The 24,391-nt window shown below is 35.4% G+C and overlaps 1 protein-coding gene across 3 annotated transcripts in view; it reads left to right on the top strand.

Annotated features, from left to right (window-relative positions):
* UGGT2 (UDP-glucose glycoprotein glucosyltransferase 2) overlaps positions 1-24,391 on the top strand; it is a 184,724-nt gene that overhangs the window by 6,644 nt on the left and 153,689 nt on the right. For all 3 annotated transcript variants that reach the window (XM_001916487.5, XM_023621731.2, XM_023621734.2), the window contains exons 2-5: positions 2,598-2,680; positions 10,040-10,170; positions 10,635-10,747; positions 22,821-22,995. In XM_001916487.5, the coding sequence (XP_001916522.1) occupies positions 2,598-2,680; positions 10,040-10,170; positions 10,635-10,747; positions 22,821-22,995 (502 nt within the window). The remainder of the gene's footprint in view (positions 1-2,597; positions 2,681-10,039; positions 10,171-10,634; positions 10,748-22,820; positions 22,996-24,391) is intronic.

Genomic DNA, 24,391 nt, shown 5'->3' with positions numbered 1-24,391 from the left:
GCCCAGTGAACAAAAAGTAGGTGCTTAAAAAGTATTAGTAGTAAGTGTTAGTTCAGTAGATGCGACAAGAGTACTTCTTATTCATACTTCTTTTCCTCAAGGCTCAGTACACAGAAGTAGGTACTTATTAATGTTGAGTCGATGGAAGGGACCTCATTATAAGGTAGTCTATACTTCAAACCAGCATCAGGATTACCTCTACAGTATGCCTGGCCTTTGGAAACTGGTCTTTGCTTGGATAATTTAGACATGATGCTCAGTGTTAATTTCATGCACCTGCTTGTTCTGTTGTGAACAAATATAAGTTGTTAGCAGGTCATTTATTTTATCAACTAAAATCTTTCCCACTATACTTTTTATCTATTGGTCCTGACATCATCCTTCTGAACCAAATCTCTTTCTTCTTTGTGACAGTGTAGCAGGCTAGAAGCCTGTAGTTTCTTTAACCATTGCACTTTTTATTTATGTTTTCTGGACTTCATTGTTCTGCTCATCTTCGGGTTTTTAATGTTTCTCAAATCAAAATTTTAGGAAAATCAAAGAAATTGAAGGAAGTAAGTGTGGAAGAGGAAGAATTGAAGAGCATTGGGTAGTTTGAAGGAGCATAGGAGATAGGAACTTAGGAAAAGTAATAGCTTTCTTTTTGAGAAGCTCAGTGTCTTTTATTTAAAGCATTTTTCTTGGAGATGTCTCTTAACTGCGTGTATATACACACACATATATATGTAAAACATATCTTTTAGTTTAGCCTAAAATTTTCAGTGCCTATTTTGAGCATGGCCCTCTGATGGGTACTGTGTAGGAAACAAAGTTGAATAACGTGCGTCCTCTACCTAAAAAAGTTTATAATTTAGTAGTGTTTGCTAGCATGATTATAGGCTGATGGAGCTAAACTTTTCCAACACATATACCATAATTTATACCTCTAAACTGCATTTATTCCACTGGCATTGCTCCTGCTGAAAATATTTTTTGGAATTCCACTTGTAATTACTGTCATGCTCTTTAGTGCATATAAAAACACCCCCTATAGAAATAATTTTTTTTCTCTTTGCTAGAAGATTTTTCAGGAAAAGTTATTTGGAACAAAGTATTATATAAGACAAGTGACCAAATTGGAAATGTCAGTTTTTTTGGAGTTTTCCCTTTTTTAAACTTTGACCAAAGGTGATATTTTTTGGAAGGTGAGGTGCTGATTTAGATGGCCTTTCAAGGATATTTCCTTCTCTAAGATTAATGATGAGTTACTGACAAAGTACCCCTGAAAGTAATTCCAGAAGAGTGCCAAAAGTGCGTAGAGCTGTGGGATATTGAGGGAATAAGTGTAAGTGAATACTTTAAGGTGATCACTTAAGTATGAAGGATCACACTTAGATGTGTGAATTCTGGCATGTGGAAAAAGTCTTTTACCTATGGTTGCGCGGTATACGAGCATGTCTGTGGTTGTTTAATCGAGTCAGTTAGGTATTAAGTGTTGCTCCCTTCTTTTCTTAAGGCTTTGTACCATCCTTGTCCTTTTCAGGTTCACATCCTACTTAGTGTTTCCCATTGCTTGCTCTGCTTTTAGCTGCTTTTCTTTTTTATGACATTGAGTTGAACACCATTAATAGCCAGAGTTGTTTTAAAGTTACTTGTTGCTTTAAATTCCTATGCTTGTCATATTTATGTTGATGAATTAATCAATTTTTCTCAGCTCCATTTCCTCCTTTGGTGACCATCTCAGACTCAGAACAGTTAGTTACTCTGGATATGTCTTGGCTATCCTCAATACTTTCCATTTATATTCAGGATTAGTTTAAATTTACCAAGGCTAAAGAGAAAGGGAAGGCGAGAGCTAAGAAAGAGTCTGTACCAATTGTTTGGTGGCTGTTTTCTTTCCAGTTTCAATAGTTAAGTCTACTTATTTTAGGTGTCTTGCACTTTGTTCTATACAGGACTGAATAATCTTTCACTTACTTCATTATTTCTAAAAGGTTTTAAATGGCTTTGGCCAGTTTTGTTACCTATACTCTGTGGAAAAATGGAAGTTTCTTTGGGCTTCAAGGCCAAAGACCTAATGTGATATGCCAACTTCCTATTAATTTTTTTATTAAGGTAGTTTGTTTTAAATAATAAAAAGATTACACAAATAAGTAGCTAAATAAAAATAGATAATATAACTTTTCAAAAGTGTTGATAGAATCAATTTTTGTTTGATTAAAATAGCAGTCTATTTTATTTTTTTACTTTTTACCTTTATGTAACACTCTCTTCATTACCATTAAATTATACTCCTCAGTGGTATTTCACATGGAGAAACAAAATAAATTATCCAGTTTTTAGTTGTAGCTAATAATAAGGAAAAGCCAAAAGTAATTTCTCATGCAGTCTTTTCCAGTCATGATTATATGCTTGTAGTTGAAAATGATATCTCAGGTAAGAATTATCAGTTTGTTCTCTTTCTGCATTATAGTAAATGGAAATCAGTAACTTGACATTAATTTTTGGAGGTTTTTCTTTTTACTATAAGTTATAATTTGGTTTTAAAATATAGTTTATAGCATCTAAACCATTTTTCATTTCTATCTAATAACTGATTACTTTTATTTTTTTAATAGTGAATTTATGGCAGAAGAAAGTAATGAAAAATTTTGGCAGTTTTTGGAAACTGTAAAAGAATTAGCAATTTATAAGCAAACAGGTAGGTGATGTGCATATTTTAACTTAGAAGATTTGTATTTATGTGCGTACATTGGATGTGTTTATTGTTTTTAATGGTAAAGGTTAAGTGTAAATGCTCAATTGCGGTAGTAAACCTGAATATTAAATTTGAAAAGATGTTTTAATGGTAACTATTCCAAGCATCCATTTCCAAAAATATAAGGCTTTAATACTTTATTATAGGAATACTCATTTAATTAGCATTGTTTGGATATTGCATTACAATCAAGAAGAAATAAAAATTGTTGAATTATGGTTTTCTTTTTACTTAGACTTCTTTGAAATAGTATTAGTTTTGTATCTAGTAATATTGAATTTTTTTTTTGCCAGACTACTTTTACTCTTAAACTCGTACAGAGGTTTTTAATACTTGCCCTCAACAAGTCAGGTAAACTGTGAGCTTTCATTTCACTATCTAGGAAACAGAGTTAGGTGCTCCTACTTTTTTAATATATATGAGAGTATATATTTGTATATACATATAGGTATCTTCAGAATGAAGAAGTGTTTATTAATGTGTTTCTTAGGAAAGGTCAGTAGATCAAAGATACTGAAATTAGGTTTTAGCAGCAGAGGCTAAAAGGTTAATTATTAATTATCATAAAGAAAGGTTATTTTCGTGTCTCTACAGAGAATAGAATAAATTATATTAACATGGAATCCCTCAAGAGGGAATTCTTTAGCCTTTTCGACATAGAGAAAACTTCTTACTGTGGTGATTAAATAGTTTATGATTTTATCCCCTGTTGTAAACGTAAGATAAACAACAGTTTTGAATGTTTTAAGTGTTCTTTTATTGGAGCCTGTTTGGCGCAAATGGCCTTGAATTTCAGCAGTGTTATGAGTTCATGAGATACATTTAAAAAATAAAGAGGGTCGACATGCCTTTAATGATGTTTTAGACTAAAATATTTCCAAAACAAGTAATTTCCTCTGTCAGAAAAATTGTGCTGTAAAGATTGATTATTTGATAATCGTTATTTGAGTCACAGGAGATAGTATGCCCCACTGCTTAGATCCTGGGAATACAGAGATGAATAAATGTGATCTGTGTTCTCTGGACCTCATAGTATGATGGACACAGCAAAACAGCTAAGTATACTATTGGGTGATAAGAGCTTTAATAGGGGTATGCATGACACAGGAGCACACACAAAGGCACCTAGCCAGTGTTTCAGAGAGAGCAGGACAGCCTTTCCAGTGGTGAATGCTGGAGTTGAGTTTGGTTGATAAGATTTAGGCAGGATTTAGGGAAGGGAGAAGACTAGAAGAGACAGGAATGGAATGCACAGAGGACCTCTGACCGCTTAGAAATCTACTTTCAAGTCAGTGGAAAATTGTTGTTTCTTGGCTTTGTATTTGTCCTGGTGCTTTTAGTTTTGGTGTCTGAGGTAAAAATAGGCTAGATTAATATGTCAGGTTTTCCTGATAGTTATAAAATCCAACACCACATTTCCTGGCTCTCACCTAAAATCCTGAATATCTCTATCCCAAATGTCTTGTTCTCAGTGCGTGCTTTATGGCCTTATTCAGTGCCATTTTCCATGGGAGAAGAAATCTTGAAAATTGCTTTCGTAAATTTTGAACTCTTATTTTAAGTTACTTAAGCATATCAGCATATTTTATACCTAAATGAAATGACATACCTGGACAAACTGGTGGTAGATAATTAACAAGTTGGAATTTAAGCTCAGGAATACCTAAACTCTACTTCAAGCATATACTATAGGAGGTGTGTGTATTTCAGGGTGGAACCTAAAAGAAATTCTGTTAAGTAAGAATTGCTAACACTGAAAATATAATTCTGTTGAACTTAAAATGGTAAGAGTCAAATGCGTATGCAGCATCATTGCTGACCTGTTAGGCGTAAGAAAGAATGGTATATAGGAATTAAATATGTTAACAACTGTCGGATTTTATTGAATTTGTTTGCAAGACATTATCCTAGAGGAAACATTTTAAATCCTCAGTTAATAATTGTTTAGGTTGTTGAATCTCCACGAGACCCTCTAAACACTCTTTACTAAGGAATAATCCTAGTGATCCACTTGCCCAAAAACGTTGTAAATATTGAACATTTAACTTTTTAAATTAAGGTGCTAGTTTCATGCCATTTAGTGAGAATACTTTACATTATGTGTAGCAAATTAAGACTTTTAAACATTGAATTACCTGTTTCTTAACCATTTTTATGGTTGTGCCACAGAGTTATGTATTTATTGATGCCTCAGGATTCAAGTGGCATCATAGTAGCTAATCTGTGTAGTTTTGTGTGGTGAGTTAGAAATGTCAACCAAGGTTTTTCTGACTCCAAAGTCCCTATTTATTTTCACTTCTCCATGTGCTCAGCATTTAAGAGTCTCATTCTCACAGTCATTGAGGATATTAATGGTTTCTACACAAGTCAAGGTGCTTCTATGTTTTAATGGAAAGATTTTCAGAAAATGTTATGACATTTCTAACTCAAAGCGGGTTTGGGGTAGGAGGATGATTGCGGTTTGGAGGTGTCACATTTGAAGTGCTTGTGGAACATCCAAGTGAAGATATCCAGCAAGCTGATATATGAGTGAGAGATTTAGGTAAAAAAAATCTAGGCTAAAGGGTAGGGTTGGGGAGTTATCAACATTGAGAGGGTAATTGAAGTTATAGGGAGAAAGTATAGAATGAGAAGAAAATAGGTCCCAAGGGCAGAACCCTGAAAAACACCAATGTTTAAACTATAACCAGAGGAAGATACACAATGGAGACTAAGAAGGAGTACTGTGGAGGTAGGTGAAAACCCAGGAAGTGTAATGTCATGAAAGCCAGAAGAATATTGAGCGGTAAATGACAGATGTTATCAAATGCCATAGACAGATGAAGTAATATGAATATTAAGCTTTAACAACAGAAAAATTATTGGTGGCTTTGGTGAGAGCCATTTCACTGGTATGGGAATCAAAACTACAGTAGATTGAGGTGTGAGTAGAGGTTGAGGAAGCAGAGCTAAGTATTTTAAGTCTTTCAAAATTGACTATGAAGCGAATAAGATGAATCAGTAGCTGACTGAAGGCGGCTGCTGCTTTTTTTCCCTTTTTTGAAGATAAGAGTGATTTTTGTATCTTAAATGCGAGTAGGCAAAAATGGTGTAAGAGGTGAGGTCGAAGATGAAGGATATTGAAAGGGTAAAATTATGAGCAGGTTAGTTGGTGAGCATAGATTTAGTTATTTTAAAACATCAGTCCAATGCCTCCATCTCATGATTGAGACAATCTTGCAAGTTAAGCCTTAGTCACAGATGTTTACTTTCTATAAACCCCTGAATCCTACATCCGTCTCTACATTAGAGACAACCTTAACAGTGACCCTGACAAAATTTGACGTCTGTTGTCAGGCACTACTCACATTTGTTTATGTTGACTCTCTTCTCTGTTTACATGGATAACCACTCCCCTTTTGATGATGTAGTCTTATTTTCGTTACGTTATTACACTAATTTTAGCTATTTTCTTGTTGGTCCTATAGCTATTAGGTTTTTTTATGATCAATTTTTAAGATAACATCTCTAATCTGTTTTGTGAATTTTCTTTACTGTTGAAGGTGAGTCTTATTTGGATTATTTTTTGATTCTTGTAGGGTAACTCACCATAACTTCCTGAGAAATCACCTCTAGTTTCTTAAAGAAGTAGGAGTGAATGAGCACACCTTCTGTCATATGATAACTCTTTAAAACTACTGGATTAGGAAAAAATTATTGCCTAGAATGAAGAGACCTATTCAGTTCTTAAATATTAATTCCAAAAATGTATTGAATACCTGTTTTGTGTGTGGGAGTGGAAAGGTACCATTGCAAGCCAGGAAAGATTCCTGCCTTCACAGTTTATAGCTTAACGGGAAGGACAGCATTAAGCAAATAATTATACAAGTATTTTTAATTACAGTTTTGAGACTTACTCTCGAGATAGTATAGGGTCCCGTCAGAGTGTATAGCAGGATCTAGACTTGGGAGGTCAGGGGAAACTCTTTTAAAGACAAATGTCATTTAAGCTGAGATTTGCTGAATAGAAGTTGGCCAAACGTGCACCTGCTACCCTCCTGCATTTCACACAAAAGAAATAACACGTGTGAAGGCCGTGAGTTGTTAACCTCCTCTTTAGATATTTTCTGTTGGTCCCCTACAAGCAGTGTTGAAATGGCTAGTGGTCCTTTCTTCCCCCACCACCATCTGGTTTTATTCACAAATAGTCTTAGTCTTTATTTTTGTATTCTTAGTATGCATAAGCTTCTACTACTTGCTTTGTTGACTTCAATGATACTCTTTTATTCCCAGCCAATATTTATGAGGAATCACTGAGCTTACTTTACTTTCTAGCTAATTTCCCTTTTGTAGCGTTTTTGTTAGTGGTATATTTTTCTACATCACCAGAGCATTGCCAGAACATTTATAGTCTTTCGTAAATCTTAACTCCTAAATTTAGTCTTATTTCTACAGTTAAGTCATATTGAAAGCTCACCATCAAACTTTATGCTGCATTTTTTCAATTATTTCTTGGTTATGTAAAGTTTACTCTCTAGTTGATACCTCATGAATAACTCCTAGGAATAATGGCCTTGAGTTCTTCATGTACATAACTATGTGTATTTTAAACTTCAGATTTTTAACTTTAGGATCTCATCGTTTTACTAGAAAATTTTTCAGGGCTTACCGTTCTGAGTCTTTATTCTTAGACATGTAGATTGATTACTCCTTTTAATTCTGGAAGGTCTTCTTGGGTTATAATTTTCTTTGTTCATTCTGTTCTAGTCCCTTGATTTTCCACTTTAGTGTTACAATTATACACATTGTAGGTCTTCTTTGCCTGTCTTCTGTATCTGTCATTTACTCTCAAATCTTTTTTCATCTTCTCTGCTTTTTTTTCTATTTTCTTCACATTTTCCCTGTGTATTCTCTATTTCTTTTACGATGTTTTCCGTGATGTCTTTTTACTCATTTGTTATTTCTAATTTAGTCTATACTTTCTAGTATTTTTTTTGTTCTTTCCTGAGTTCTTTCAGAAATATTTTCATATCCCCCTGTTTTTTGGTCATCTCATATCTGAGCTTTTTATCAATAACTGTAGAGGGGCTGAGATTTTTATGCTACTTGCAAGCCCAAAACTTACTTCTCACAGTTTCAAGCATCAGACAGACATAAGACATGAGATATGAGACTCCTGGATCAGAGCTGGAAGACTTTGTAACTGACCAAGGAAAATCTCCCAAGTGGGCCATAGCTCTCTCTTATCAGCCAGGACCTATTACAATAACTCGGAGTCTTTTTACTGTCATCTTTGAAAGGATCTAAGGTTGGCATGATACACTGTAGAAGTGATTGAATCTTAAGGTGGTTGTAATTCTGCATTATGTACTTCATCCTCTCATCTGCCAGGCAAACCAAAGTTCTGATGATGTGCCAGCCTTCTGACCATGGTGGTCACAGATTTCCTTCCTTTCTCCCTAAGTGTAGGTGTGCATCTCTGTATCTGTTGTCTGAAGAAGATTGAACCTTGCTCTAATCCAAGACAGGTCTTTGTACTTGTCACAGTGGAATGGACTTGAAGCTGACAGAACAATTGGTGAGGAAGTCCACTTATATGAAGGAGAGTTAACAACTAAGACATTTGGGCAAATGCTTGTGAATCTACTGCCCAGTTCTTAGCCTGTAATCTTCTTCAAATTTTCTTTTCATTAACAGGCAATAAGTGGAGGACCATTTATTGCCTGATTGACCATACAATTTTGTCAGTATGTCCACTATGAATTTACAAGGGCTTTCCTCAAATCCTGTTAATTTGCCCATGGGACCAAGTGTTTTCTCCTCCAAAAATCCGTGTATCTGTCAGCATTCAATTTTTGTTGTCAAATCTGTCAAATACTGTGAAGGATCTGAGATTTTACCCTACTTGCATGCTGACAGATTAGTTGCATGGATGCTGACAGAAGACAAAAGACCCCTGTATCAGAGACAAAAGACTATTATTCAAACCAAAAGCAATAACCATGATGTCCACATATTTTTATTAGTTTTTTGAGCCCCAATTCACATAGGACAATGTACAGGGCCAGATGATACCTGCACCATGAATGGGTTGTGGTCAGTAGAAGAACCAAGGGTTAAGAGCCCAGAACCTTCTGAACAAATAGTAAACATTGTAGTAATCAACCAACAATCCAGTCTCCCTTGCCTCCCCCAAGTGTCTTCTTCCAGTCAGCATCCTTTTTCCTCCTCCCAGGAGAATGTCTGGTTTTACACACCTCTTTCGCCCTCCCATTTCACGTCAGGGAACGCTGATCTATGGGTAACTGTTTTAGAACTACCCCAACTCTGTCCTTTTGTTTAACAAGTTTTCCGTCAGTTGGTAACCCAGTTCCAAGGAGTAAAGGAGAGAAGAAATGACCAGGGAATGTCCAGGGGCCAGCTTATGGATATCTGTACCAGCTAAACTCCAGAGCTGCTCTGTTGTTACCTTACCACCTCTGACTGGCAGTGGAATGGTACTGCATTTTTCTGGCACAATGGCAACAATGCAAACAATGATTACACTCAGAGCAGTATAGAGAAAAAAAAAAGGGGGACAAAAATAGTTCATTCGCTGCCTGCTTGTCCTCGTTAGAGCCACCAGGCCCTCTTCAGCTCTTCAGACTGCCATTCTCTACTGCCCTCTCCCATCCAAATGAGCTCTGTCTCCCCAGGAGTGTCCAAGAGTTTTTAAATTGAATTGTCAGGTTCGTCCTTCTCTTTTGAGTCTTTGTAATCTTTGGAGATGGGTTTAAAGGAGGGAACCAGCAGTTCAGCTTACTTTGTTCCAGACAAGAAGACTTTTCTCTTATTCTTTAAGGTCTGTTTCAAATTCTGTCTCCTAAAGTGTTTGGGCACACTGATTACGCTTGGCTGTGTGTACTAAGTCCCAGTAGGACTTATTCATACGTGTAATGTAAACGAATTGGCTGTCAGATTATTCTTTAAGTTTTCTATGTTGTTCTTAGTCTCCTCTGAAGTTGTAGGTAGGGCCTGTATCTTATCTGCGTTTCATCACTCGAAAACCTGGGAGTGAATTGGTCTGATGTGGTGGCATCTTCCAAAAAGATTTTAATGACTAGATTATTTTCACCTAGTCTTGCATTGATTGCTTGAGCTTCACTGAAGATCCAAATGAAATTAATGTAACAAAGATCTTGGTTTTCCATTTTTCTCTAACACCATCCATAACCAAACTTAAGACATGGTTATATGACATTAATTAAGTTAGCTTTACAGTGAGAGATGTGCCAAGGTGTTGAGTATGAAATAACATTCTGTTCTTTTGATTACTTTTTATAGAATCAGATTATTCCTATTACAACTTAATCCTAAAGAAAGCTGGACAATTCTTAGACAATTTACACATCAATCTCTTGAAGTTTGCTTTCTCTATAAGGGCATACTCTCCAACTATTCAGATGTTTCAACAGGTATGTAAAAATACCCAAACTGTATTTGACAAAGAAGCATGCTAGCAATGTACATAAATCTATCTTAATGTGAATATCTTTGATTCAGAAGGATCCGCAAACTTATAATACCTGGTTCCATAGCTTATCATTGATTGCGTTATCGTAGATTTTTATATAATCAAGTATGTAATTTTTTATTTGGGATAAGGAAATTGTGAGGACAAAACACCATTGAAATGAACTATAGTGGAAATTTTAATTTAATGGAACTTTTTCAACAACTTTGAAGCATGTATTTCCCACTGTAAAGTTGATTTTGTAAAAATATTTTATTCTGCCTGCATATAGGTATTTTTTACTTTAATTAGAGCAATAACTTAATAGTAGTTGATGAGTTATTCTAATCAAAGTAATGTGTGAGTTTTTTGAATCATATTGTAATTATCAACTACTTTAGCTAAATATAATCTTTGAAATTTTAGATTGCAGCTGATGAGCCGCCACCAGATGGTTGCGATGCGTTTGTGGTTATCCATAAGAAGCACACCTGTAAAATTAATGAGATTAAAAAGCTGCTGAAGAAGGCTACTTCAAGGTAAATTAATGATAGCCTGTTGTGAAAGAAGTGGTTTATAAAAAAGCTAAGGGTTGAAATAGCAGAAATTTCTTATAATACAAAATTTTAATATTCCAAGACATTGTATGTTAAAAAATGTGATCCGTGTTGAAAAACTGAATGTATCTGAGCTGGTGGTCTAAGTCCTTTTCTAAAATATATGAGTACTTTCAATATTTGTCTTGATTAGCTTTTGATTTTAGAATATAAATTGTACAAAAATACCATGAAAAATGAGATATTGTTTTCTATAAACATAATTTGTTTTTTCAAATAAACTTGTAAAACTGTACCTTTATTTGGACTGTATCTCTTTAAATATCAAGTGTGTACCTTGGGAGTGAAAAATTAATAATAAAAACAATAATGTAGATAGAGTTGCTTTTTTATAATGTATTACTCAAAACTTTTTTTTTGCTTCCTCCAAGTATTTAATACAAATGAATATGGGAAGTAGAAAGGAAATTATTAATTTATTAGTGATTTTTTTACATAGTAATACCAGTGTATGTTTTACTACCTGATTATTTATACTTTAGTTTCTCTAATTTTGAAAGAGCTCTTTATATGTTAAACACTAACATGTGTTTAGTGATTCATAGTAGTGCTTCTCTTATTTGTTGGAAATCTCTTCTAATATTTTCTTATTTCAGACTTATTTTGATATGCATAAGGCTTGTATTTTTATGTAGCCAAATTTTTCTGTCACGTGTGTATGTTTTTATACTTAGACAGTTTTTCCCAAACCTGAGTAAGAAATTTTACTAAGATTTTGTGGTACCTTTCTTAAAGTTTTTTCTCTTACCTTAAACTTTTAATCCATCTGTAATTTATTTTAATCAGAAAGTAAGAATCCAGTCAGATCTTTTTCTGCTCAGATGGCTAGTCAATTTTTGTATTGATTTTATTTATATTATGGCCTACTTTATAGCTGTCTGTTCTGTACCAGTATCTGTTTCTTGTAGCAGTTCCCTGCTGTTTTACTGTTTATTGCTTTGTAATATATTCTAATATCTCACAGGACGATTGCCTCTTCATTGCTGCTCTTTTCCCTCCAGAATTTCTTAGCTCTTTGCGCTTGTTGCTGCTTTCGAATTAACATAGAGTCCTTTTCCTCCTGCCAAATTGCCTCCCTAAAGAGCCTTGGTAGGGTTTTAATTAGAATTATGTTAAACTCGTTGGTTAATTTAAGAATTTAAATCTTTCTTACATTAAATCTCTCAACAGATAACATGGTGTCTTCTTCATATCTCCTTTTAAAACTTTACAGTTTTATTATCTTCTGAGGTTTTTGAAATCAGAAATAATTGTTTAATTTTATCAATTATTTTTTCATCTATTGAGGTGGATACAAAGTTTTTCTCATTGGGCATACTGTATATTATGGTGGTATATTTTAAAATATACCTTCTTTGCATTTCTAGGGAAAACTATTTGTTAGTGATGTGGGATTATCTTAATTTCTGTTGAATTAAGATTGCTTATGTTTTTATTGATTCATGTTTCTATTTTAATAAAAGAGATTAGCTTTTGTTTAAATTATTTACGCTATTTTTGTTCATCAGAGTCATTCTGGCTTCATGTAGTGAATTAGGCAACCGTGTTGCTCTATAAGAGTTCTATAGGAATTATCTGTCCCTTCATTGCATTAATAGACTAGGAAATTGTCAGCCCTAGTGTGTTGTTTTTCTTTCCTAGTGCATTTTTTAGAGGTAATTTTGGTAACTTTTAAAATTTATTATGTTGCTATTGATTTCTGATATTTGACTTTATAGTTTTCTTATAGAAACTAATATTAAAATTCAGTTAAATATTTAGATATTAAATCTAAAATTAAATTAAGATTAAAAAAAAACATTAACATTAAGCTGTTGGGAGAGGCAACCTGCCATGGACCTTGTGAGTCCTTGCATCTTCTTTCTTGGTCTGACCAATAAAACACGCAAGACCCTGAACACTCTTCACCTGAGCCATTTCTCAGGGTTGTGTTTGCAGTGCACAAGCTTGAAGAAGGAGGTAACGTTTTCCTTTGGAAAGAGGAGCAGACTTGTTTATTGCTTGCTATAAAACGGTGGTTCCCCAAGTACAGTGTTCCTCAGCTGCAACATACACCCACTGTTTGTGGAGTATCCTTTTAGGTCCATCTTTTGTCACCCCCTGTCGAACTTGGTGGGGGCAAGCATAATGCTCACGCGGCTTGCTGTACCATGAGCAATAAGTCCTTTATCTTTGACCCAAGAGTCTCATGTCTTCTGCCAGAACCGTGAAATGAAAAAAGCCTAACTTATTACTTTGTAAGTAGGGTAAAATCAAACCTTAGACATCTTACAGTTCTTGATAGTTTTAGAAACAAAGGTGGGATGTTGACAGACACCTGGCTTTCTGGGAGAGGAAGGACAAGGGCCCCATGAGTTGGGGAGACAGAAGCTCAATACTTAAATTTCTTTCCTACTGCTCCCCTCTCTCTTCCCCTGCCGTTCTGTACTCACTGTGCTCCTGGCTGGGTGATTAGCAGTCTTCTGGTAACTGTTACTGTGGCCCTAACATGTGCTCCTTGATCTGTGTTCCTACAGGAAAAGGCACCCAGACCCGGCTGATGGGGTTTGGAAGGCTCTCATGATGGGGAAAGGAATTAAAAGGATCACTAGACCAATTCAGTGTCCTTTTATTGTTGTGGCTCCCACATCTGAGTATATAACTGGTGTTGATATTGTACATGTTTATACTGTGAATTCTGTGAATGCTCATGAAGTCTAAAGGGAGATACTCTCATTCCGGGCCTACCACATGACATGTACTGTCTACTCCCAGGTAGACTAGCAGAAACAACATAGAATCCCAGGAGGAGAAAGGGAGAATCACACCTTTAGTTAAGGACTTTGTGACCTTTGGAACACCCACAGAGGCAGTTTCCAAGTATGACAATGTCAACTCCTGGATCAGCCATCAAGTTCACCACTTTTTAAAAAGCTGCTCTTAAGGGACTTCAGCGTGCTTGTTGAAACTGAATGCCTGACCCAGGGAAGGCTTGTGACTCTAACATCTGATGTTTACGTTCTGGCATTGGTCAACTAGGATTCAGTGACTAACAAGATGGAAGGGACCCAACGAGTCTCTCTGATCAAATGGAAATGGTATATTCAAGAGCACAGTTGCATCAACCTAGCATAATCTTAGGTTTACATAACAAAGTGGCAGCTACCCCTTTGGGACAAACCATTATGCCCTATTTCACTACCTGAAGTAAAGTTTCTGGCTTGGGGGGCCAATTCCCAGTGCTTTCCCTTGATGCCTGGGCCAGGTTACTGACATATTCAGCTAACTTAAAAGCTGATAGTGTTTTTCGGCGGCTGCTGCTGTTCCTCCATGCTCCAGCTATGTAGAACCAAAAGCAGATGTGGTCACTCCATTCAGTGGGCAGAATTCAAGGCATTCCTCATATCCCTGACCAATCTCTGACCTCTTGATGAAACTTGCTACATTCATACTGACTCTTGGGCTGCACTGAGGGTACAGGAAGGGAACTCTTAGGCTGTTACCAATGGCCTACCTGTCTGATCCGCCACTTGGAAGACTACAGCTGGCGGATTAAAGTGCCATTGTTTGGGGCTATACTCTGTGAGACTAAATTGCAGCTGCTCATCTGATAGTCTGGGTTACTTCTGTAGATGCACACAGCCCGGGCCCAGTCTTTGATGAGTCTCAATGGAGTTGAGCTACTTATCAAGACTGCAGCATCCAGATTGCTGCCATTGCTACCTGGATCCTCTATTGCATAGGAAAGGAGACACATCCACCACTGTAGACTGGGAGCACAATAAAGGACTACATGTTTCTGATGTAAAATCTACCACAGCATACCTGACTTGTGACTTTTGCCCAGAGACGGTTTATTTGTCTTGTGGTAAAGGAGTCCACATTGCACTGGGCCACCACTCACTGCTGGCAAACTATGTCAGACCTTTGACGCTGTTCTCGGTGCCTCATCACTGTTGATACTTTCAGGTTATGATTTTGCTATTTAAGTCCAATCAGCTAACTCTAGCCATACCACTGTAACACTTGAAACCAAACTTAGATTTCTGGCTTTCCAGATGATCTACAGTCTGCTACACACCTTATTTCACAGAGGCCACCAGCATTAGGTCAACAGTCAGATTGTTCAGTGGGCATTCCACATTCTCTACCATCTACGTGCATCTGGTTTTGTGAGCACACTGGAATGGCCTCTTCAAAAATTAATTCACAAAGACTTGATTCTGCCTCCCTCACCTTCTGATCCAAAGACCTTAGTAGGGCAGTTTGATCTCTGAATGTGACCATCCTCGGAAAGGTTTCATCTCCTGTCTACTCCTTTGAAATGATCAGGATGAAAGAGGTAGGAGGTTATATAGACCTATTCAGGATTCTACCCTGACCATTGCTGGACATGATGCATCCTTTCTTCCCCAACAGCAACCTCAGATCAGCCTGGTTAGTTCAGCCTCCATATGGTAGCCCAGCCAGAAGGGGCTTAAGGAATTCAGACTTTGATTTTGGTCCAGTTTCCTGGGTGGTTTTATTGGAAAGATGTGGTCCTAGATGGTGAAGATAACCACTTGGTTGAGTCCACAGCTTACCAAGTCCTCCTATAGTAGCCCACACAGGCCAAGATGGGGACATAAAGAGTCTTTGTAAGTTTTTAAAAAATGCCCCTGTCTCACTGGACTTGACTCTTCCAGATGAAAGGTCTGGGTGTAAATCGAGGATGATTAGAAAATAGGTGAAATTGTGGGTAGTAGGATGGGACATGTCAATTTCACAGCTGTTCAGGCAGAACCTCAACCCTAGCACCTGACCTTAGGCCCTGGAGGGTGCAGGAAGGGGACAAATTAATGTTTTCTTTGATCCTAGATCCAACACAGCAGCCTGTCAAAGCAATCATATGGTCTGCCTGAGTCAACCAGCAGCTTTGGCTGACAGTTTCACCTGCTGCTGGGTTTGTCATCCCCTCAGTGTGCTATGTGAACGTGGCTAGTCCTGATCCATCACTTGTGCCCAACTCCCATCACGGCAGTTCCTGAGCCTATATTACCCCTCCCCTAAATTCATGTATAAACATGTGGATGGGCACAACCTTGTTTTCATCTTAATGATACAAATTCATAGACTTCTGTTCCCTGAGCAGCCTTGGGTTATGCCATGTATGATGATTGAGGCTGAAATTACTAGGTGTAAGTTTAACACTTTTGGAGCTGGAGTGACGTGTGCCACTTTGGGGTTATATGTTTGTATTTGGGGAAAATCAGTACAGAATGTTTCCACTGGGGATGGAGGTTGCCTTCTTGGCCCATTTATTGCCCCAGTAAATATTTCCAATGACAGCAAACATCAGCATGTTAGTACAAACTCCCTTGTGCAGGTTGTACTGTGTATTATCTGTCTTAAATAGGACATAGTAGTCCCCTTGGGACTTATTTGCAGCTGGCTGATTCTGGGACCCTGTGGGCATGGTTGAGATTAATACTGCAGTTGGACCTTATCCTGCTACTTGGAGTCCTGTTGACAGTAGCCTTAATTAAATGCTGTATGAGACTTCATACATCTAGTCTCATCTTTTCTCAGTCATCAGAATGGCGAATGAGTGGCATAGTCATAAAAATTTATGTTTGATCAAGAATTTGTCAGGCCAAAGGGTAGATTATTGAGAGAAGCACTCTGCCATATCCCCTGAATATATCTCTGGGTGTGCCAAGACTCTGAGGCCTTGACTGCCCTTTACCCAGGCCATTTCTCAGGGTGGTTTGCAGCAAGTGACTTTGAGGGATGAGTTAACGTCTCCCCCTGGGACAAAGAGCAGGTTACTGCTTGTTACGAAATGATGGGTTCCCCAAGCTTAGTGTTCTTTAGCTGTGATGCATTCCTACTGCATGGGTACCATTTTTTTTTCTTTTGGTGAAGAAGATTGACCCTGAGCTAACATCTGTTTCCAGTCTTCCTCTAATTTGTATGTGGGACACCTCCACAGCATGGCTTGATGGGCTGTGTCTAGGTCCATGCCTAGGATCCAAACCCGTGAACCCTGGGTCACTGAAGCGGAGTGTGCAAACTTAACCACTATGCCACCACGCTGGCCACTGCATAGGTACCATTCTTGTGGGTGCATTTTCATTTCCATAGAATGTGGGAGCCTTGGGGAACTAATGCAGATATGCTAATGCTCATGCTGCTTGTGTGCTATGAGTAGTAAAATTCTTTGATTGTGACCTAGGAATCTCTTGTCTTTTGCTAGAATCCATGAAATAGTATAAAAGGCAAACTTATTAGCTTGTAAGTAGAGTAAAATCATTTCCCCAGCATGACAGAAGCCATATATAGGATTAGGTTAATACATTTTTTTCTTTTTGTGAATCTTAGGCAATAATCCTTGGTTCATGACACACTATCAACATTGGTCCATGGGGGTTGTTTTTTCTTATTTAAGCAAACAATTTATGTGTGTGTGTGTATATATATATATTTACAGTAACATAAATATTTTCATTTTTTCCCCTTTCTGTAGACGTATTTCTCATTCCTAAATTTTCTTCGGTTTTCATGCTCTTTCAGTTTTTCAGATTGGATTTTTATGTTGTTTTTTTTTTAAAGAAATCACTAATAGATTTCTTTTCTACTTTTGTTGTTCTTCCAATCTATTGCCTTTTGCATTCATATAATATGAATTTGCTGCTTTTGCTTTTGGTTAAGCTAAACGCTTGGTTTATTTTACTTTTCTTCTTTTCAGTCATAACACATTTAGGGCATCAGAGTTGTCTTTCTTTACTGTGTGATATCCTCATTGTCCCGTTTTCATAAAAAAATAAAAACCCTCCTTAATAGTAGTTTTTTATTTCTTTCTTGGGAAAAGGGGGAGAAAATTACACTCATTTAGGATGGCCATGATTGCTGTCATTTTCTCCCAAATATATAAATCACATTTTAGCATAATATCTGTCAAGTTTGGGGGCAGATGGGTCTTTGAACAAGCAGGTAGGGAAGAGACGAAGAATCATTCTGCCTTTCCTTTTGACTAGTACGTTGTTGTCTTTCAGGTGGTAAGGTATTATGTTTTAAGCAATAAGGCTGACCATTAGTTATGATTCTAAGTTAGACTGTGTAGATTTTATGGTTAATGGGTTTTGCTCCCAAATTATGGTATAAGGTTATTATTGGTTTTCAGCTTCATTAAGAGTAGTTGTCTTTTTCTGTGTCTCTAAAAATATTGGAGATTCTGGAAATGTAGTGTTAGAGACTGCCCTCCAAATGCCACTTCAAATCAGCATGACTCTCTTTTATTGTGACTTTAAACTTTTTGTCCAAAATAGAAAGCTGTATTTTTAAAGTAAAAAAAAAATTATATGTAGTCATTATAAAAGAATTCAAATACTTCAGAGAAATGCAAAGTAGAAAGGGAAAATGACCCATAATTCTGTGAACAGTTTGGTATAGTCTTTTCTTTTTTAATGCATATATTCACATGTCAAATATATTCTTTTCTATAACCAACATGGAATTGTGCTATAAAGGATGTCTTAGAACCTTCCCCCACTAAATTATACATCCTTACATGCCTTACATATAAATAAATGTAAGTATAGCTATGCTTTGTCATTATGAAGCAGGACCCATGTATATTGTGTTTCCACCAGACATATAGTAGATGCTCAAAAATATTTATCAAATGAATGATACCATAGTCAAATGAACAAGTATGTTTAATTTTCCTACCCCTTATGATGGATATAAGTATTTTACGTTTGTCTTCTGTTATAAACACTGTCTACTTGAATGTCCTTGTAAATATATCTTTATATGGTTATCTTGACATTGTCTTAGATAAATTTCTACAACTAGAATCACTAGGTAAATAAGTGTATGCATTTAAAATTGATACATACTCCAGAATTGTTCTTCAGAAAGCTGCTTATGTTTTACATTCCATTTCTAATGTTTTCACCAGTGCTAATTTGTATTTTTTCCCCTTATAATCTTAGTCAATTCAATAAGTGAAAATATCTATTTTTAAATGTAATCTATTCAATTTTTAAAGGCTGTTTTTCACTCCTACCCAGTAATTCTCTATGAGCATAGGGTAATTTTTTTTACCTATGCTACATGCAAGCAGTTCCTGAATTAATCATAGAACAGACTTTGAAAGGTAATTGTATATGGGTGTAACAAGGTGCCCTCTGTTAGAGACTCATGAACAAATGGTGGATGAGCCCTTACCTTTGTCTCTGGAAAATGTATTCCATCTCTTCTAGTTTTTTGTTTTATATTCAACCTCAAGATTTATCTACTAGCATTGTTTCTGATGCAGCCTTTCCAATTGCCAACAATGGTAAAGTATTTGAAAATGTCTTTTAGACATGCTAAAATGTAAGATACCCCGTATAAATCACTAAATGTACTTCTACAGCACGAATTTGATAAAAATAATTTTTTTAAGGATAATCCATTTGACTTAGTGCCATGTGAGTTCCAAGGTATCAGTTAAAATTAATGAGAATGATTTTAATAATTTCATGTAGTTGGATTCTTTTTTACTACTCTTTTCAAATGTGAAATATGATTTTAGTGTTCTTTTTACATTTATTAATAGGATCCTATGAAGAATGGCAACTAATTCACTCTCTTGTTTTGCACATTCATGTCTCTTCATCTGTTGGAGAAGAGATTAATAGTGAAGTTAGGTCTTATTTTAGGCTGATAAAATTCTTTTTGTTTTATGTTCCAAATGTCCAAACATTGGCAGTAATATTTTAAAAATCATTTCTCGTGTTAAATATTAACAAATCAAATGAGAGTGGATGAATTTGTAAAGCTTTTATACTTCAAAAAAGTTTGTTAAAATAAAAAAGTGTATGAGTGTGCATACGTACTATACGCGCCAAACAGTAAACCACCGTAAAGATGCTTAAATTGATGTAATTTTACAAACCTGAAATAAACACGGTACTCCATACTGATGTCAAGAAATGTCACAAACTTTAAGCCAAATGATTAATTAGAGGAAAGTTTTCATTGTTTTGTTGGTCAATAAGATTTATTGAGCATTTGAGTGATTTTGATTTAAAATAAATTAAGTCAGTAATCAGGAACGCTAGATTTTTAGCCCTTTTTTAAATGAAAGTTAATTTATCTCCATTGACAAGCCTTATTCTATAATAATTAAACAAAATAGAAATTTGAATTTCTCTATAAGATATAATCTATATATGTGCATTTTCCAGCCATATCAGAAAACTGAATAATTAGTTATCTTATTTACCATAGAAAAAATGTCAAAGAAAGTTGTCTCTAAATAAGTTTATCATGAATATTATAGCAATATTTTTCTATAGAATAACAAACAGTAGTTATCACAAAAGATTTTACCACGTTTTATTTAGCTCAAATAAGTAATGGAATATTATTTTTGATATTTAAAATTACATTATACTTTTTGGTAAAAAGACTCAATTTCCATTTTAAATTTTGGTTTTGAGAACTTTCATCCTTACTATATACAGGTTAACATGCTAACTATTGTGGGAGAATTAAAAAATGTAAAGAAAATATTATCTACTTCTGTCTACAAAATAATTTTCTTTACGTACAAAACAATATAATAAACATATAATAAGATATGACAAACATGCTGTAAAATTTTATAGTTATATCTCAATAAATAAAAAAGAATCCTATACACATCTGGTATATGAAACCTGAGAGAATCAATAGAAAGTGACTTAAAAATTTCAGTATGTTCATCTACTATGAGTGCAGAATTTGTCCCTTTAAATTTTTTGATTCATTTTTATGTTAACTTACACCAAAAGGACATGTTCCCAATGTATTGAGTTTAAACATTAAAAATTAGAAAATACAGCATGTACATAGAGCAAATTATAAGATTCCCTTTTACTCTAGACTTCCAGAACTTCTCCTCAGAGGCAACCAGTGCTATCAAGTTCTTGCATATCCTTCTAGAAATAGTCAAGGTATATATGATCATAATTACACAGGTAAACACCCCATACTTTTGTCATAAATGGTGATATACCATGCAACATTTGGTTCCTTCCTTTTTTCCCTGCACACTATTCTTGATGGATATTTTAGATAAGTGGAGGCTGGTGAGAGTGAGAGAAAAATAATCACTTCTTGAGCACCAAGTATGTGCTTTATGCTGTGCTAGATGATTTGCAGGTCGTGTTGGTAAATCCACAGGACACTCGTAGGAGGTAGCTGGAACTCCTCCTCTTGAACAGATGAAGAGATAGGCCCAAGAGAGATCAGGTCGCTTGCCTAGGTTTCACAAAGCTACTAAATAGTTAAGCTAGAACTTGACGCCAGTTTTGCCTGATTTCAAAACCCACAGTCTTTTCACCAGCCTGCTGTAGGAGTGTTATTTATGCCCTTCTTTCCTCTTTCCTATTCTCAGTTTTTGTTATTTGAAGGTAGTAAATGACTGAAAGATTGTAGAGATCTGACTTCATTAAATAAAAGGTTATTTCTCAACACCTTTGTTATTTTTAACTTCATTATTTCATGTTTTTCTTTCTGCCTAGGTAAATTGTTTAAAGATGTGGGCTTAGGAATTCCATAGACATGAGTTGAAATTCTGGCTTTTGTTGATCAGTTATGAGGTAGACTCAGGTAAACTTAAAACAAAAAGAAGTTTATTCGGAGTTTGTTAGGACTGCAGCCTGGGAAGCACAGATTTAAGTAACACTTGAATTGTGTTCCAGCCATTGAGGAGAGAAGGGAGGTTTTATAGTCGTGGCTAACGAAGGTAAAGAAAGAAAAGAGAAAGAATGTCCTTTTTTTTTTTTTTTTTTGGCAGGGAAGATTGGCCCTGGGCTAACATCTGTTGCCAGTCTTCCTCCTTTTATTTTTCTCTTCAAAGCCCTAGTACATAGTTGTATATCCTAGTAGTAAGTCGTTCTAGTTCATTTATGTGGGATGCTGCCATAGCGTGGCTTAATGAGCAGTGTGTAGGTCTGCACCAAGGATCCAAACCAGTGAACCCTGGGCCACTGAAGCAAAGTGCGTGAACTTAACCAATGTCTTTTAACAAATTCCAGGCTCAAGGTAATCATCAGGGTGAGGGTCAGTTGAAACAAACCATTAAACTTAGGAATGTGGGAGATGACTGACAGGAAAGGAGTCTCTGTCCTGGTGATCTTATCTTCCTTGAGAAGACTTGCAGATGCATTTCAGGCATACTAAATGCTTGAATTCAAGAGTTCATCCTGAAGGGGGAATTTGTTCCTCTCCTCTTCATGGCCACCTGCCTCCATTTTAGTGCCTAACATGAGAGAGTCTTATCTTTTTTCAATTCCTCACTTTCTGTTTCATCTTCTCTGGGATATTTCACTTGTCTGAGCCTCAGGATCCTCAAAAGTTTTAGTAAATGATAGTAACTATCTAAAGGAATTGTTGTGAGGATAGATTTTACTAATATGTGCAAAGAATCTAGCACAATGCCTGGTAAATAAGGTGTTGAAGTCTGTTAATGATGAGAGGGCCAGGCCACAGGACTGCTTGGTTTCTTTGCTTATCCCTGAGGATTTAGTGAATTGTTACTCTTATTAAGTACTGATAATCTTTGTACGGTATAATGTTTTTGTTTTGTTTTTTAAATATTTGGAACCCATTTTCAGGACATGTGAACTGTAATGAAAAATTATATTTTTCTAATTGGAGAAATTATGTAGTTTATTTCATTGAAAAGTATATTGCCATTGTATGTTATTATTTAAAGATAGTGAACCTTGTTGGGAAATAAAGAATTTTTAGTACTCAATTTTGGGTTAACCAAATTTATTTCTTGTCTGTCATTTAATAGAAGTTGTGTGTACAAAATCACCACAAGAAATTTAAATTCTTTTTCTGTGATTATTCATATATATATATATATATATATATATATATATATATGTTCCTGTAAGTTGTTTGATAAGCAGAAATTATAAAGTGTCTTGGTATGTTTCTCACCTGCTCTTTACTTTCAATTCTTTTAAAAGTTTGTGTTTTGTTTTCATTTTAGGCCCAGACCTTATCTGTTTAAAGGAGATCATAAATTTCCCACAAGCAAAGAGAACTTACCAGTGATTATTCTCTATGCAGAAATGGGTACCAGGGCATTTGGTAAATTTCACACAGTATTGTCTGAAAAAGCTCAAAATGGGGAAATTCTGTATGTTCTGCGGCATTATATTCAGGTACAGGTTTGTTTTATCCAAGAGTATTTTGGCTATAAAAAATACATTTTATGATAGTTTTCTTACTATATTTTACGTAATAATTTCCACCAGAACAGTTATTTAAAAGATTTTTAAAAGTTAACAGAACTATCAAATGTGAACTTTGTCTGGAAAAATATATTGGAATTCTGTGTATTTCTGGGGGTATCATGTTTATATTCCTTTCCCTTATCATATATCCGGAACAGATTTAAAACTTGGATGAACAACAAAACCTTACTGCAATCACATGTATATAATATTCGCTAGAATTCATAAATACAGTTATTTTTAATGAAAATGTACCCTGATGAGAAAATCTGATATACTGATATATTGATATACTGATATATTACTTGATATACTTAGAGTATATATTAAAGTGCTGAGCATGGTATAGGAATTATACCTATTTCTTTGGATAGCTCTTAACTCTATTTCTTTGGATAGCTGACCACTTTCTTGTTCAAGTTTCTGGTCAAATGTGTTTTATTATCGCTGACTCTCCCAACCTCACATTACTGTCTCACTCTATCACATTATACTGTTTTAATGACTTCATAGCACTTATTACTATATCTCAAATTTTATTTCTTTAACACCTCCCCCCACCCCCCAACGCCACCAATTCTCACACATGCACACTAGAATATAATGGCCCTTAGAGGAAGGACTTTGCTTCTTTTACTGCTATATTCCCAATGTGGAAAGCGTCTTTTAATATGCATTTCCCAAAATATTAGTGATTAGCATATTAATGTTTAAAGTAATAAAAGTATTATAAATATACTTATCAATTGCCTATCCATAGCCTTTGCTTGATTTTATTTTGGATTTTTGGTTTTTTTTCTCATTGACAGACTTTTAAAAGTATATTCTGAATACTAATCTTTTCTTCCAAACTTTGCAAACATCTTCTAGTGTATTTCTGGTCTTCTGGTATTAAAAAACAACTTTTTGACATCTTTTGTTCAGCCCAAATTTATCCAACTTTTCTTAATGGTTTCCTTCATGATGTCATAAAGACATTCTCCTATATTTTCTTGTGAGAATTAAAATGCTATTTATGTTTTGGTCTCTAATCCATCTGGAGTGTATTTTAATATACTGTGAGGTATAGAGATAATTTTAGTTTTTCCATATGGAGAAACCATGGTCCCCACGTAATTCGTTGAACAGTTGACTCTATTCTGTGCCATCATATACCAAGTTTTCATATAGGCATGTATGTTTTTAGACTCTGTTCTGTTCCAATAATACATGTCTTTATTGTACAAAAATAAAACATCATTTTAATTTCAGTAGCTTTAAAATCTAAAGCAATCTTGAGAAAGAAGGACAAGACTGGAGGCAGCACACTGCCTGATTTCAAACT

This window comes from Equus caballus, chromosome 17 (assembly GCF_041296265.1).
Source record: "Equus caballus isolate H_3958 breed thoroughbred chromosome 17, TB-T2T, whole genome shotgun sequence".
Classification (NCBI taxonomy): domain Eukaryota; kingdom Metazoa; phylum Chordata; class Mammalia; order Perissodactyla; family Equidae; genus Equus; species Equus caballus.
The sequence above is the reverse complement of the archived record's forward strand: the minus strand, read 5'-3'. Positions and strand labels throughout refer to the sequence as shown.